The 16,729-nt window shown below is 58.5% G+C and overlaps 1 protein-coding gene across 26 annotated transcripts in view; it reads right to left on the bottom strand.

Moving 5' to 3' along the window:
- Positions 1-16,729, bottom strand: part of ABLIM2 (actin binding LIM protein family member 2) — a 141,457-nt gene that overhangs the window by 92,299 nt on the left and 32,429 nt on the right. For all 26 annotated transcript variants that reach the window (XR_012377827.1, XR_012377828.1, XR_012377830.1 and 23 more), the window contains exons 2-3: positions 8,083-8,226; positions 105-288 (exon numbers count right to left, since the gene is read on the bottom strand). Coding sequence is in view for 18 of the 26 variants with exons in the window: in XM_073891366.1 (XP_073747467.1) it covers positions 105-288; positions 8,083-8,226 (328 nt within the window). In the remaining 8 variants the exon portion in view is untranslated. The remainder of the gene's footprint in view (positions 1-104; positions 289-8,082; positions 8,227-16,729) is intronic.

The following is a 16,729-nucleotide window of genomic DNA, read 5'->3' as shown; positions in this document are numbered from 1 at the left end:
AGGAGGAGGGAGGAGGGAGGAGGGAAGGAGGAGGAAGGAGGACGATGGAGGGAGGAGGGAGGAGGAGGAGGGCAGGAGCAGGGAGTCCAGCAGGCCTGACTCACCGGCACGCGGCGCACACGAAGCAGTCGGGGTGGTAGGTCTTGCCCAGCGCCGACACCACCTCGCCCTCGATGAACTGGTCGCAGCTGAAGCAGCGGGTCCCGTACAGCCGCTGGTAGTCCTGCGTGCAGATGTACTCGCCCTGCCGCACGAAGAAGCCGCCCTCGGCCAGGTCACAGCCGCATGCTGGGGGGGTGGGGGAGCGTCAGCGTCAGCGGGGTGCCGACCGTCTGCCCGGTCCCCCCACGCACAGCTCCCCCTTGACATAGGTCCCGTTGACTCGCCGAACCCCTGGTGGGGCCGGGCTCCAGGAACAGACCTCCAGCTCTGGCCCTCAGCCTGGTGCTGGGTGGACTTTCTTGGGGAAGCTTCCAGAAGCGTAGCACCAACCCAGGACGAGAATGAGGCTATGCAAAGGGGCCCGCGCCCGTGAGATCAGCGGGGGTGGAGTGCTGGCGCCCGTGAGCCGCTCCACGACCCCAACCGGGCTGTTCCCAACATGGGATACAACACACGGGGAAGGTGCTCTGTTCTGGGCGGGCAGATCCCGTGTGGCGGAGGACAGATGTGTCCTGTGGTTGCCCCCAGGCCACAGTGAACCCCCCCAACCCCCTCCCTGACTCCTGCCCACTTCCATGTCCCGATGTCTGTCTCCCACAGTGCAGACAAGGCCAGATCTCCCACAGGAGGGAGAGAGACCGTGAACACTCCAACACGAATCCTTTTTGCACACTTTGCCAGGTGGGGAATGGGGCGACTTTCTCAGGACAGCCTGCCAGTCTGAGTCCGGGACACCCATGCGTCCACCCCACACACTCCCCCTCCAGCCCAGGGGCATGTGGGAGCCATGCATGGTTTCGGAGGGAGCCACCTATGCACCGCCCCCCCTCCAGCTGGCCCAGCCGCTCCCCTCAAGAGGCGAGGAGGACACCCTGCAGCCCCCGCCCTGCCAGCCGGGTCAGTCCTGGGTCCTCGGGGGTCCCAGTCCCCAAGCAGAGTCTTGAAAACCATGTCCTTCCTTCCTGCCTTCCTTCCTTCCTTCTTTCTTCACCATGTTTTTGAATCAACACTGAAAATATTTCATCAACATATCAACTGATTGCAAAGGATGCTGTTTCTGGTGAATTCTAAGTATTGGTATCTTGAAATTTAACTCACATCATCTTCTTGAGCACATGCAGTGGAAGGTAGATGCCAAAGCAAGACCACCAATAACTACTTGCAAAACCCATGGCCAACTCGCAGTAAGCAGAAACTTCACCTTGTCCCTATTCTGCCTGGAAAGTCTATGTCCACTCTACTTCCCCAAAGCACTGCACGCAAATGTAATGCACTCCGATGTTCATAGCAGCAATGTCCACAACAGCCAAATTGTGGAAAGAGCCCAGATGTCCATCCACAGATGAGTGAATAAAGAAGATGTCGTTTATATCTATGATGGAATACTACTCAGCCATCCAAAAGAATGACATCGTACCATTTGCAATGATGTGGATGGAACGAGGGTATTATGCCGAGCGAAATAAGTCAATCAGATAAAGACAAATACCATATGATCTCACTCATAGGTGTAATTTAAGAAACAAGACAGAGGATCATAGGGGAAGGGAAGGAAAAATAAAATAAGACATAATCAGAGAGGGAGACAAACCATAAGAGACACTGAAATCTAGGAAACAAACTGAGGGTTGCCAGAGGGGAGGTGGGTGGGGGATGGGTAACTGGGGGATGGGCATGAAGGAGGGCACGTGATGTGATGAGCCCTGGGTATCATATGCAACTGATGAGTCACTGACCTCTACCTCAGAAACTAATAAAAAAATAATAACTAATTAAAAAAAAAAGACTGGAAGTGCCCCATTGTGCTCTCTGCAACAAAAAATTCCAGAGTCAACGTGGACATTGATTTATTCAGAATTTCTTGTGGTCACAAGGCTCTAAACATTTAATAAGTTATTTCTGGATTGGGTTCTTTTTTTTTACAAAGATTAGTAGAAAGCTATCAAAATAACACATACATGATAAATGTTGGTAAATCAGTTTAGACACATAAAGGAAAACCTTCCTGCATCAGCGCTTGGTGCCATGGGTGCTGGTGACCGAGAGGAGCCCCCAGTGCCTGGTCAAGGGAGCCCCGACCGTGCAACCGCTCCTTGGCTTGGTGCCCTGGGAGTCCGGGAAGCGAGGGAAGCCTGGCAGCCTTCCCCACCCCCAGGCGCCTTCTCAGGCAGGTCAAGTTTCAGGAGAGCATCTGTGGAAGTCTGGAGTCTAGAGACCGAATCTCCAGGGAGTCGGGGTCCCCAGCGCCCAGTCTGCTTGGCCTGGTCAGCGGGGGCCCCCTCAGCTCATGCCCTCACTACTCGCCTGCCACCCGGGGGTCCAGGCGGCCCTGCGGGGAGGGATGCCCCCTCAGCTCAGCCCCATCCCCACACAAGGTGAGGGAGTGGGCCTCTCCAGGGTCCCCATCCCCTCGCCAGGGCCACAGGGCGGCACGTGCTGCGCACCAGTTACGGACACTGGAGTGGTGCTCCGAGGAGATGTTAGCTCTGCAAAGTGAGACAGAAGCTGGGCAGCTGAGAGCCCAGAGGCTGGAGCAGCCTGGCTCTGGATCCCGGCTTCACCTGTGCACTTGGCTGTGTGCCCTGCACAAGCTCCTGAATCTCTCTGGGCCTCCGCAGCCTCATCTGGAACACAGTCCACTTCCAAGGTAAAAACAGCAGCACAGAGAAGCATCATCTGAGCCCCGAGGTATGCGGGGCCCCATCAAGGCTGCAGCTGCACCGACATCACTCATCCCTGGAGGCCGAGGCCGTGGCCAGGCCTGAACCCTCCACTCCCAGCAGGACAGTGCAAACCCTCGGTGTCGTCTTGCACCACGGCGCACGCCCAGCAGGCGTACCCCGACTCGGGAAGAACAGCCCACCCGGGGCCTTGCTGTGGAGCGCCAGGATGGCCCAAGGGTACCCGCACTCTGGCGTCTGGCTGACTTCCTGATCTTTCCAAGGATCTGCCAGCATATCCTGGATCTAGAAGAATGTGCTGACGCACGTAGCGCCCCCCTGAGACCACGTGACTCAGCATCGCAGGCCCCGGGGCGCCCACGAAGCCCTTTCCAGCCACGCCTGTCCCCGCTGGTCACCCCTGCTCCTGGCCGGCCTGCAGCTCCCCCAAGCATGTCAGGTCAGAGTCAAAACCCGGACCTCCCCCTGCTCAAAATAAAAACTCCGGATAATCAGGACAATGATGACATTCTATCTTGCCTGTCGAGTTAGCCAACATGATTACAGGGGAGTGGAGCAGCTGTGGGTGACCCCGAGGGTTGGTCTCCCCCTTCCCTGTGGTCATTCACGAGAAACGCTCAGGAGTGCGGGCAGCGGTGGCGAGACGCTTTCTGGAATACCATTCGGCGCTGACTCTAAAGAACGTGAAAACCACTCCTACCCTTTGACCCATCAATCTCCTTTCTGGGACTTTATCCCCAGGAAAGGACCAGGAACACCCACAGAAGTTCTGCGGTTCGTTACACACCCTGGTACGTTCAGGCTGGGTTCAGAGTCGGGCAACCTGGGTTTGAATCCTCGCTCCCACTGCTTCCCCACTGTGTGACCTTGGGCAAGCCACGTCACCTCTCTGAACCTCCGAGTCCTCGTCTGTAAACTGGGGTCAAGCACACCCATATCTTGCATGGTTGTCTTAAGGAGTCAGTGAGATCGGGTGCAGAAGACCACGTGGCTCAGCGCCAGGCTGGAATGGATGTCGGCGTCCAACAGCTGAGGGACGGCCAAGTTCACTGTGGGCCTTGCACGCGAGGGACTTGAGGTTGAAGCCCTTACACGATGGGCTTGGGGGCTTGGGGGCGGTGAATTAGTCAGGACACAGAAGCAGGGATACAACATGACTTCCAGTTAAAGAGACTCACAGAGGACAGACGGGGAGGCTGCGTACCGAACCCGACAGGGGACCCCTCGGGTGGCCCCGGAGGGATGTGACCCACTCTCCCCCACGGTTCTCTGTGCTGGGGGGCCGAGGAGGGAGCAGCTAACATCAGAACACAAGGAAACCGCTGCAGGCAACCCCCGCGGCCTGATCGGGGCCAGCCGGCTGGGGGCTCATGGCCACGGCCAGCCAGGGCTCACCCAATCCCTGTCCCCTGGGACCCTCCTTCTGTACCAACAGCCTCCCGTTGCCAGAGTGTCTTCCTGCCTTCCCGTGGTCCACAGATCCTGGAGCGCCCTGCGTGGGTCAGGCTGTGCAGAAGGACACGTGCCCTGCGCAGGCGGACGAGGCCCACGTGCCTGAAGCTTTCCTTTGGTTCTAGAAGCCCTTGGTCGGTTTCTCATGAATGCCCCAGGAATGCCCCAAAGGAGAGAATGCAGGCATTTTGCACTGTTCCCTTGTTACCCCCAGGTGCCCAGAGTGGCTCTCCGGTGGCTCTTTATAGTCCCAGATGGATGTGTCCTTGCCGTACACCCTGTAGCTGCCACCAAGCTCCCGGCAGAGCTGGGGGCCTTACCTCCCCATCACACCCCCTTCCCTCCCTGCCTGGCTCGCTCCACAATCATGGTTCTGCTCAGTCCCATGGCTTCCCGGATCAGGAACGCACGCTTTCTAGGGTTCACAGGTGGATGTGGCCTCCCGTGCTCAGCATTTCAGACCGGGGCCATGTTTCCAGGGCATTACCAGCAGGGTACAGAAGACCCCAGTCAAAAAACCCTGTTTTAAAGGTACAGGACTTGGCCGCACATACACGGTCAAGAGGTTTTTCGAGGCAAATTTCAAGTTGTTTGTAAAAATGGCAACACTTTCATTTTTCTTGAGGACCTACTATGTGCCGGGTGTTTGACCCATTTCTATATTATTTTGCAGCATAAGAATAGAGCCGGCCGGATTTCAAATCCCAGCCAGAATCACATGGCCTCCCAGGGTGGACACCATGGGCTCTGGCCCCCGAGCCCTTCCCCGCACACCAGCTGCGCCCCCGCACAGCACTGCAGAGCCCTCCTCTGTCCGTCCTCCCTGGACACCAGAGCCAAGGACCTCACAAGGAACCTGTCCCCATCGCTCATTCTGCTCCGGCCTGTCCCCGGGTCCACCAGGCACACACCCTGCTTTCCTGTCTTTGTCCCAGATGCTTGCTCAGGCTGCAAGGCTCTTCCCAAATATCCCTCAAGTCTTCACTCAGGTCACCTCCTCTGTGAGGCCCACCCTGATTACCTGGTTGAAAATAGCAACTCCTCCCGAACTCACATGCCTGCCTTTCCCGAGCCCCTCTTCCACCTTTCCTGTTCGGCACTTAAATAAAATGTACGTATCCTATCCAGTGTTTATGGTCTGTCCCCCACACTAGAACATGATCTCCACAAGGACAAGCATATCCATTTTGTTCACGGATGCATCTCAAGCACCCAGAACACTGCCTGCACATAGTAGGTGCCCAAGAAATCATGGTTGCATGAACCCCGAGGTTAGGAAACGTGTCTAAGACCCACATTCACAATGGGGTGGCAGGGGTGGGATTTGCGCCCAAACCTCCAGGCATCAAAGCCCAAGACTGGAGCATCCATGAGGGAGAGTATAATTACATGATCATTTCATGCAAACTGAGGTACATCCAACAAGTGCCAGGGTGGCAAGAACCCCTCACACTGGGGCCTCTGGTGAGAATCTGTGCGAACAGACCCTGCTTTGGTTCACCTGGCAGCATGCCCACCCAGGGACAGACGTGACTGGTCTCAGTGAGTCACCACCCTCCTTTCTGGTCCACTGTGCCCACGTGGGTGGGCCTGGGACCCAGTTCTAGCCAACAAATCAGATTTGAAGTCTTTGGGGGGGGACCTGGGGGAAAGGGTTCTCCCTGGTCAAAGGGAGAATCGTGTGAGGAGGGAGCCCTTTGCCTGTGCACAGCCCACCACCCCCGAATCCCTTCCCAGGTTGGATGCTACCTTGTGAGGATGTGATGTTTGGAGCTACAGCAGTCACCTTGAGACCATGAGGAGAGGTACTGCTACCATGCACAGGATGAGGGAGGGGCAGAGGGGGCCGTGGGGGTGGGGAAGTAGAAAAAGAACCTGGGTCTTTAACGACCTTGTTGAGCTGTTAAGTTAACCAACTCTGGGGAGTAAAGGGGCCACCTCCAGGCTTTAGGTTAAGACAATAAATATCCATGTTGTTTAAGACACTATGAGTTAGGTATTCATTTTGATTCACCCAAAAGTACCCTCGATGATTCACAGGCTTTGCATTTTCATGAGAACCTGGATAAAAGACCAGTCTGAGACTGTGGGATCTTCATACTTAAAGAGACACAGCTTTTTCCAGCTAGCGGGCAGTCTTGGCTATACCCCACCTGGTTCCTCAGCAGGTGAAGCAGAGATGCCCCACCCCCCAAGGGCAGGGGCCTCACTGATCTGCATGGCCGTGGGCACAGCTGCCTGGCACGGGGTGAGGCTCTGTAACTGGCTGTGGGTGTGGGCTGTGGCCTTGGAACGGGGCCCGCGTGCCCACAGGTCCTGCCACCGAAGCCACTACTGCAGGAGCCGCGGGGGGGGGGGGGGTAGCCGCAGTCACACAGGGCCAGTCCCAGGAGCTGCCTGCTGCCCACCGCCTGCCACGAGGAAGGGGCCACAGCTACTCTCACATCTGCTCAGGAGCTAGCTCGGAGGACAAAGTCATCTGGCCCAGGTGACACTGCAGGGGGGTGCTCCTGGGGCAGTCCCCACCTCCCCCCAAATCCTGTGGGTCAAACCAGGACTCGATTCTGGAGTCTCATGCCTTCTATTGGGTTCCTAAGCTCTGTGCTTACAGACAATCCTTTTAAACACGGTGGCCGCTTCCCCAGTGTCTTTAAAAATAACCTTTTAAAAGAGCATTTTAATGGATTTTGCTTTTCAGACACAGCAAATTTGTCTTTTGGAGAGTAGAGAAAATTAAACCAGATAAATCCCACAGTGGTCTGGGAAGCTCTGATGAAAAGGAAGAGATGCTTCAGGCGGGGTGAGGGCACTGACCACAGTGGGGGGGCACTGACCACAGCAGGGGTGGGTCACTGACCACGGGGGAGGCACTAACTACGGCGGGGGTGAGGCACTGACCATGGCGGGGGGGCAGCATCATGGGCAAAGGCAGTGTTTACAGGATACTAAAGGCTTGTTATTCTCACACCCCCACCTGGGGCTGCTCCATCCATTCCCAGAAAACAGGCACCTCCAGGCTATGCCCCTCTGAGGAGCAGGGTCAGTGTCACCCTCAGACTGAGGGTCCCGGGGCACTCCCACCCCTGCCAGAAACGGTGCCACCCCAGAGGTCCCTGGGTCTCCCCTGGGTCACTGTCCCCCGCAGGGCCCCCATGTCTCCCATGGCACTCTGCCCCCCTCCAGGGCCAGGGGGCTTCAGGGCCACTTCTGGGGTGTCCCCTGTCACAGCAGAAGAATCCAGGCCAGTGGTTCTCAAGTTTTCTTTCCAAACAACAGGACTGGACACGCAGTCTTCACAGAGGGCCCGAGGCCATGGCGTGGCGATGGACAAAGCTCCTCCGGGGTGGGGGGGCTCACCTGCGGCCTCGCACCCCCACGCCCAGGAGGTGCTTCCTGAAAATCTCCAAGGGACTCAGCCGGGGCCACACCCAGGCCTGGAATCCAGCCGGGGTCATGCTCCCTGTCCCCAGACCCCAGCTACCCCCTCAGCTAGCTGCTGGCACGGGGAGGAGGCTGGGCCCCCAGCCTTGCCCCTCCCCCTCTCGCCCGGCACACTCCACGGTCAAACCACAGACGTGGGTCCACACGGCACGCACCTGCCCCTGCCCCCTGGACCGGCCCAGCACCCCCTCTGACCGCGCGATTCGTCCTTACTCCAAGTTAGAGCCCAAACGCCACCTCCCCCAGCAGCCCTCTCGGGAAGCTTCTGGATCCTTCCGTGCTCCCCGCCCCGCCCCCGCCCCCCCCCCCCCAGCAAGGGCAAAGACCAGAGACCAGGGATGCTCACCTTTGCAGACGAAGCACTTGATGTGGAAGTACTTGTTCTGGACCCTTAGCACCTCCCCCTTGCACACATTCCCGCAGGTGTTACACAGGATCGCGGTGCTGGGCGGCTTCTCCAGGGGGCTGTGGGCGGCCTGGGGCTCCGACACTGCCAGGGAGGGAACAATGAGCCATGTTAAAGGTAGGACACACGCCAGGCCCAGTGGAGCAAAGCAGCAGCGGCGTGAGGCCTTGGGGGCCCCTGCCCCAGCTCAAGCCCCATTGGGTGTCAGGGGACAGACGCATCTTCTTTCCTGGGGGACCCGAGGGGACTGGATAATGTGAGAGGCCATCTGGCCAACCCCCAGTGAGGGGGCTCCTCTCTATGGCAGCCCCACCCAGTGGGCCACCTGTCCCCCATCCAGGTGGGCACCCCTTTAGTGGTGAGAGATCACAACCCCTCCCAACAGGCAGCCTATTCTCTTGTTGCCTTGACCTGGCAGGTCCTCGGCCAGCAGGGCCTCTGAAGCAAGGTCCCCCACCATAAGCTTGGCAGCCCTTTTGCAGCCAGGAGACCCAGAGTCCTCTCCTCTGCAAGTACAATAACCACGGTCCTCCTTTGAGCTTGCTTCAGATTCCCTCTGCGTCCTGGGGCCATTGACCTGAATATTGTTGCTGTCCTCCTTAAAGCCAGCCATGGCCTGGGATGTTTATGGAAGCACTGGGAACCCACTGAGGGCTGGCCAGGGCAGGGTGGACGGTGAAAAGGCCCAGCTGTGGGGCTCTTGGGGTCTGGGCAGGGCCATACGCTCCTCAACCACGTCCTCCAAAAGCACCTATGGAGGCCAGAACGCAGGATGCTGTGGCCCATGGTGGGGCTGCCCCTTTGAGGAGCTCCAGTCGGGCAGTGGAGACACCCCAGGGGAGGCCCAGGGGCTGGGGGCCAGCAGAGTCACTTGAAGCACGAGGAGGAGCTGGCTGGATGGCGGAGTTGGAGGCTGGCGCAGAGGCCTGCTGGGCAGAGAGCATGGCCCAGGCAGGCACCCGAACAGGCTGGAGCCTTCCGACTCAGGACCGACCAGAGAAAGCCAAACCCGCTCCCTCACCAGCCACGTGGGACGCCCCCTTCCAGCCTCCCCAGGCCCCCAGTCCCCGTCGGGCTCACCCAAGAGCCCCCTTTCCTCCTCTGGGAAGCTCTCCCCTGCTCTGCCTGCCTCTGGGTCTCTGCCAAGTGCGGGTAGCCGACCCCCGGCTCCAGCCAGCATTGAGTAGACCGCTTTGCTTTTCTTGTGGGGTGGGGAGTGTCTTTTCTCATTTCCACATCTTCTAATGCCACCCTCCTTTTTTGGTCTGGGGCCCTGCCTGATGCTGAGACAAGGACGGGCTGCAGGTGTGTATCTGGGACCAGCAGGTGGCAGGAAGGAGTGAGGGGGCCCTGAGGCAGGAAGTCTGCAGGGTGCAGGTGAGTCCACCTGGCTGCAGCTGAAACCCCAGGTGGGCCCGGGGGTGTGGGCTGGCTGAGGAAGCACCAGCCACGCTTTGTTGGGGCGGTCAAGCTATTTGTATGTACACACACACACACACACACACACACCCCATTTACACAATTGTCTAACACTAGCTTTGAGCAAGCACCAGACCTCAAGGTCTCCTCATTCCTGTCGTAAACATCAAGGAGGTCCCTCCAGACAGAGGAGGACATTTCTCCACCCAATTTCCCACCTGTCCCCCGCCCCCCAGCACCCCGCGCCCCAGCAGCCCCTGATCTGCCAGAGCCAGGCTCCTCTCTGCTGCGGTCCCTGCCCGAGGTGCAGAGTTTGAGAGCAAGCGGCACAAAGTGGGGGCTGGGCCATGTTGGGGACAGCGAGCTGTCCGAGGAGGAGGCTGTGAACACCCCAAGGGTATCAGGGTTCCAGCTGCCTGGGAATGAGAAGGTGCAGGAAAGGAGGTGAGCAGCTTGAAAAGTAATTCGGCATCACTCCGGGTACCCCAGACCCAGAGTCAACGCCTGCCTCGCGTTTCCAGAGGAGTCAGGATCCAAACAGCAGACTGGAGGGTGCAGGGCTGGGCGGGGGACCCCGTGAGGTCCGTCTGCCCTCCTACGGCCATGGTGACATTCCCCACTCCAGCTTAAATGCCAACAGCAGGCTTGCCCTTCGCTTCTTTTTCCTGTAGAAAAAGTGCAGAAATTGCCTTATCTATTACTTAATAAAATTGGTGGAAGGCGGCATTTCCTTGGGCTTGAATTTAAGACTCCCTTGGCGGAATGAGCCACTGGAATCCAGATTTAAAACCTGTGAACAGCCCGGGGCCCGGCGGGCTCCTGAGTCACCCTGTCCACCTCTGAGGCTCAGTGGAGACTGTGGGGGGTGGGGGGTGGGACACATCCTCCACACTGTTATCTTCTCAGTTGTCAGGCAGACAAAGAACAATAGCCTATCATCTGTCCACAAGCAGACAAGCAAGTTTTTATACTACTAGAATCTGGCTCAAGTCCAATATGAGGGAAGGTCAAACCAGCCCCCCCTGGGGGTCACTGTGAGCCCTGGGGGAGCACAGGATACAGGGGCAGACAGCCTGGGTGCAGCCCCAGCTTCACCCCCTGCGTGCCGTGACCTGGAATGCCCAGCGTTCCGTGTGTCTGTCCATCTACGCATCTGCCCTCTGCTCACATCACCTGCCTTGGGGGTGGGGTGGGGGGGCTTGCTAAGATGATGGGCTCAATACACAATAGCTATTGTCATTTGCAAAAACACAGAGCCTGACACCGCCAGTTTCCTGGCTACTGGAGATCTATCTGGTCTGGGGCGGGGGAGAGCTGCTTTAAGATAGGTTTTGCTGGGGGGCCCCAACTCTGCCCACCTGGAGCATCCTCTAAAGCCTCCTGGGGCGGCTCGTCGTGAGAACAGTGGTGCTGCCCTCTGGTGGCGGGAAGCAGACACTGCGCGGTGGGGACGGGCGGGCCTTCTGCGCAGGTGTCAGCCTGGCCGGGGGCTCCCATCCGTGAATCCTGCGCGTTTGTGGCGGGAGCATCTAACCTCCCAAGGTGAGCTCGTTCCTTGCACCCTCACAGCGGCCCAGTTGCAAGAAATCCCTGCATGTGGACTCTGATGGGGTGTTTCTCCTCCGGGTGCTGTTGTCCCTGCTGCTGAGGGAGCTGAGGCCGGGCAAGGAGGCTCAGGATCCGCAGGGGGCCACACCCGGGGTTTTCCCCAGGCGGCCCCAGGACAAGGACCGGCTGTTCCTGCCAGCCCTGGTGTCTGGTGCGTGGGTCTCACGTAAAAAAGGATAATTATCCAGAAACCAGATATCAAGCCACAAAACAACATGGAAGACACCCAGATGCATATAACTGAGGGAAACAAGCCAGTCTGCAGAGGCTGTGTGCTGTGTGAGTCCATCTACAGGGCATTCTGGAAAAGGCAGACCCATGGAAACAGTAAAAACAATTAGCAGTTGCCGGGGCTTGGGGGGAGGGAGGGATGAGCAGGTGGAGCCTGGGGCTGCTTAGAGAAGCCGCTCGGGTGGGACACTGTGATGTGAACACACTCTGTCCGAACCCACAGGAGGCTCAGCCCTCTGGAGGGAACCCTGATGGAAACCTCAGTTCATTACAATGTATCAAAATGGGCTCATCACCTGCAACAAACGCACATATTATAGGGGAAAGTTTGCGGGAACTCCACTTTCTGCTCAGTTTTGCTGCAAACCGAAAACCACTCTAAGAACTCAAGTGTGTGAAAAACGTTAAAGGAAAGAGAAACAGAGATCGAGAGCTACGACACCCAGAGGCCCAACCACAAATGCAACAGGCTCATTTGGCTACAATTGCAAGATGGGCTCCAACCTTTGGTTTCACGAGTCCCCAGCTGTGATAATAACTTAAAACATAAAGTCAAGTGGTGAGAATCGATCACGCGAGGCTGTGACCATTTGATCGCCCTGGGATAAGGAAATCCCAGCACTGGGGAGCCTCGCCAGGAACAGGAATTATTCCCGGGACCATCAACCTGATCGAGGGCCGGCCCCGCAGTCCCCGGCGATGCCCTGGAGTCCCTCCAGGCTGTGCCCCTGCTCTCTCTCCAGGAGACAGGAGCTGCATGCTGCTGGGCCCGGGACAGGAGCCAACAGGGCTGGGTGTGGGCCCTCATCCCCATCCGGGGGCAGCTGTGTGGCCTTGGAGAGCTGACCAAACCCCGAGAAGCCTCAGGTTTCACATCTATGAGCTAGAGCTTGGTCTCATGAGGCATTTTGTGAGACTCCATTAAAGTAGAAAAAAAAAACAAACAAACCAGTGCCATGCCTGACAAGTATCGCGGACCCCAGCTGCAGGCCTGGTTGTCCCCAGGCCCTCAGATCTCAGGGTCACCCCGCACCTGGGGATGGGGATGGGAGGAGGCTATCAGGAAGGAGACCAGGAGCCTCCCAGGGGGGTCGTGCCTTTGCTTACTTGCCCACCTCGTCGGTAGATTGTCCTAGATTTGCCTCCACGCTTTGGCCACCTTGTGACGTGGCAGGGCAGGCGACAGGGAGGGGCGGGACACACGTCCTGATCCCAGCTGTGCCCCTCCCTTGGGCAGGTCACATGCCCTCTGGAGCCTGTTCCCTCCTCTATGAAATGGGGACAAGTATTCCCAAATGTGGGACCCTCGTGCTGATCAGACCAGATGATGTGTGTGTAGCCAGCGACCCAGCTGAGCACCTGCTGTGTGTGCGGGCACAGGAGGCAGTGACTATGATGGGGGGCCACGGATGGTGGCCTTAGCGACCTCCAGCAGGTAGGGCTCCTAACATCGGCCTCTGCTCCCAGTGCCTTGCCCAGCGGTGCCCAGGGCTGATGCGGTGGGCGGGGCCAACCCAGACCAGTGCCGGGCCTTGCTGGCCCTTGGCCTGGGGACAGGGACTGTGGCTGAACCCCACCAACGCCACTTCTAATGTCAGTGCCACGCTCGGCTCCCTCGCCCGTGTGGCTGGCGGGCGGGCCTCCTGGGCACCGGGCAAATGGGCCTCTTTACCCTGATGAGCGGGGAACACGCCTCTGGCCTCTTCACCCAGCAAATCCTCCCATTTTCCTCTTCGCTCTGTCGGCTCAGGCCTGACGGGGGCCACCTCCCACTTTGTTCATAGAAACTCACCAACCTGACGTCACTCTAGATGCCGTAGCCGAATGCCCCCTCTTTGTTCCTGTCATCAAAGCTGGAGGCCCACGGTGATGCCCTCGGAACACGTGCCGGGCACGGTCTCCCTTCTCCCCTGGGTTCCTCACCAGGGCAGGCGCCGCTGCGGCCCGGCCTCCTCCAGCCTCAGAGCATCTGCCCTGAGCCTTCCAGGTGCCCTGAACCCCTGGAGAACACCGCGAGCCAAAGCACTTCATTGTGAAGTCAGAACTGCAAGGCGCTCGGCCAAAGCGCGCTCTACTCCAAGAACTCAAACAACAAAGCTGTTCTTCCTGTTACTGTTTGCTGATTCCGTCATTCACCCACCCAACAAATGCCCGAAGACCTACTAGGTGCCCGGATTCCACAGGAACCAAACAGGCCCAGCCCTGGCCCCCTACCTGCAGGAATGGTCTGTTACCCCCATTTTACAGGTGATGACCCTCAGACTTAGGGACAGGTGGGGGCTTTCCCAGAGTGACCTAGCTAGAGGAGGGACTCGGCTGGGCCCCAGCTCAGCGGGGTGTGATGCCCGTCCATCCCCATAGCCACCTGCTGTTCTGCACATCCTGGTCAGGTGCACCCTCATTCAGCGGAGGAACAGAGGAGTTTGTGGGCATCGGGGAGCCAGGGGCACACGCTGGCTGGCCCACCAGATGGCAGGCAGCAGGAGAGGGGACATGCCGGGCCAAGGAGGCACAGTGGTGAGGGAGGGCAGAAAGGGGGAAGCAAGGTGCCTCTCTTGTTCCAGCAACAACGCACCTCTCGCTTCCCAGACAGCAAGGCACACGTCATTCGTGACCCTCAGGGACATTTCCAACTGCTTCTTCTGTGCTTTCTCAGTGACTCGGCTTGTCCTCTCCCCCTCCAAGGGCCCAGTCCGTGCTGGAGCCCAAGCCAGTGTGTCTGACGTGGCCAAACACACACATTCCCTGCTCATCTCGTTCTCCAGGGCTTGTACTGGGGGTACATGCACCACGGGACCACACGTGGGGGCCCTGTGTGCTTAGCGTCTGACTGGTCCCCACTCCCCATCAGCTGAGCACTTTGCTGCACTCTCCACTCTGCCGTTTGCATCACGCAGACCGCTGGCTAGGGCTCCAGACTGCACGACTCTGCTCTAACCCTGAATAAGCCATATAAACCCTGCATGCCCACCCAGGCCTGAGACTCTGCTATGTCCAGGGCGGGTCCCAGGCACACAGTTCCCATCCTCCCCCAGGCCTTCACTTCTAACCATGACAATGAGCAGAGAGCCACAGAGAGAAGCACAGCAGGGAGATAAGCCTGTGTGCAAACAAGGAGGACTTCTGGGGGGAGGTGACATGAGGTGGGCAGGTGCCTTCTGGTTCAGCAAGTACCCGTCACCATGCTCATCTCCACCTCAGTACTAACCATGCTGGGTGGCCCTTGTCCATTGGGTCTGTGTGCCTGCCTCCCTGGCCTGGAAGCTCACCCCCCGCCCCAGCCTAGGGCCAGGGGCCAGCTCTGTGAAGTGTGTCTCCCTACGGCCGGGTTTGGAGGAGACAACTCTCTCGCACCACGTGGCCAGAAGCATCCTTGTGGCTGGTGCATCCCCCAGCACAGGTGTTCCTTCGGGCTGGTTTTTCTCGGTGTGGAGCTGAGGGCCCATCCACCCCAAGCCTCAGAGGGTCTGCCTGTCCTCGGGGCACACTCTTCTGCGGGCTGTGTCTCAGGTCGGGAACAGGTCCTGCGCTCTCTCCTGCTGCCCTCTCCAGAGCTGCATGTTGGAAAATCATACCAAATGGCACAAGAGAGCTTCCTTCCCTAACCTACTTACGGGCTGAGTGCTAATTATAATCACAAACTGGGAACTTCTCTCTGGAGTGGCAGTTTTCACCACGGCCGTCAGCAGCCTGGGCCTGGCAAGCAGGCTCCCCGCTCAGCCAGAGAGGCGACCTCTCTGACTCTTCAAGTATGTCGTTCACCCAGGACCTCCATCCAGCAGAGATGCGGTGGGCTCTCACTCCCTGCCGGGCCCGGGGCTGGCCCAGGGACCCAGGCAGAGCAGAGCAGTCCCCGCCCCCCAGGAGCTTGCGCTCAAGGGCACAGAGATGGGGGACAGAATCCCCCCCATGGAAGCTTATCGCCCCAGACGCCTGAACTCCCAGCACCAACCCCCACGCCCGTTTCCATAGTCACACCATCAAACGGCAGGGATTCCACCGGGATGCCATGTCCACGTGAAGCTGTCATCCCGTCACCCGGGAAATGACCCGGCCCTCTTCCACTTCCCCACGGACGTGGTCCCCGGTTTCTCCTATGGAGCCGCGTGGGCTCATCCGAGCCCCTGACCTGCCCCAAGCCCAGACAGCAGTCAGCTGTCCGCGATCCGCTCTGCTCTGCCAGAGTTCTAAGCAGTGGACGCTGGCCTCGAGCTCCCATGTTTGCAGACAGAACTGATTATGTGAAAACGCTTCATAGTCCCAAACTGGCCAACTCCTGCCTGCATCTCGCAGCTTCTCCATCAGCCCTGGACCAGGACGTCTGGGGGGCCGACCCACCGGCAGTCCTCCGTGCCCTGCTCAGGGCCGGCCCAGGACACAGCAGTGAATGTCTGCTGGGTGGGTGAGCCGCCCCTCCTCTCCTGTTCACCCCTCTGCACTGAACGTCTTTCTGAAGTTCTCTCCTCCGAAGGGGTATAGGCTCCACACCTGCCTGGCTCACCTGTGGGGGGCACAGCACCCAGCCCAGAGTCTGGCACCTGGCAGGTGCTCCATAAATGGGACGAATCAACACATATCACACTGAGCCTCAACCTTTATGGGCACGTGCCGGTCTCCCCCGGCACACCGCATGCCTCAGCATCTGGCGATGTGACCGCCGCTCTTCTGGAGACCTTGGGACGCTCATCCCTCTGAGCTCCTCAGCGGGCTTCTGAGCAGCCCCTGGATGCAGACGTCCATCCCACAAGCTCTTCTCCACTGTGGCTTTAACATGCCTTCCACTAAGTGGTGGGGACTGAGACCCCCTCCCCGGGAACACAGGTGGACGCTGGGACTGCCTCGGCCAATGATGTGATGGGAGCGACACCATGTGACTTCCAAACTAGATCATAATGCCATAAACTGCCTTGCTTTTAAGGACGCTCATTCTTGGAGGCCAGCGACCATGCAGTGAGGAAGCCCAACCACCCCAAACACCGAGCGACCGCATGCAGGGGGCACGTGGATCTGTTCTCCAGAGGTTCCTGTTGTCCCCAGCTCTCAGGTCACCCCCAGCCTCTAAGTCTTCCCAGATGAAACCAGAGACAGAAAACATCCCTGCCATGCCTTTCTGAATTTCTGACCCTCAGAACCCGTGAATATAACAGAATGGACATTTGGTGCCTAAGTTTTGGGGCAGTTTGTTATGTAGCCATAGAAAATTGAACGCCACCACAACCAGACCCCAGAGTCCCCTCCCCAAGTCCTGACACGGTGTCCCCCCTACTTCTGCACACAGCCTGCCTGAGGCTCACTCAGGACCTCTCCGGAGACAGGAAAGTCACTCCCT

The sequence above is a fragment of the Callorhinus ursinus genome, unplaced genomic scaffold, assembly GCF_003265705.2.
Source record: "Callorhinus ursinus isolate GAN/ISIS: 27379988/994484 unplaced genomic scaffold, GSC_fseal_2.0 scaffold4, whole genome shotgun sequence".
NCBI lineage: Eukaryota > Metazoa > Chordata > Mammalia > Carnivora > Otariidae > Callorhinus > Callorhinus ursinus.
Note: the sequence above shows the minus strand (reverse complement) of the source record. Positions and strands in the feature narration are given on the sequence as shown.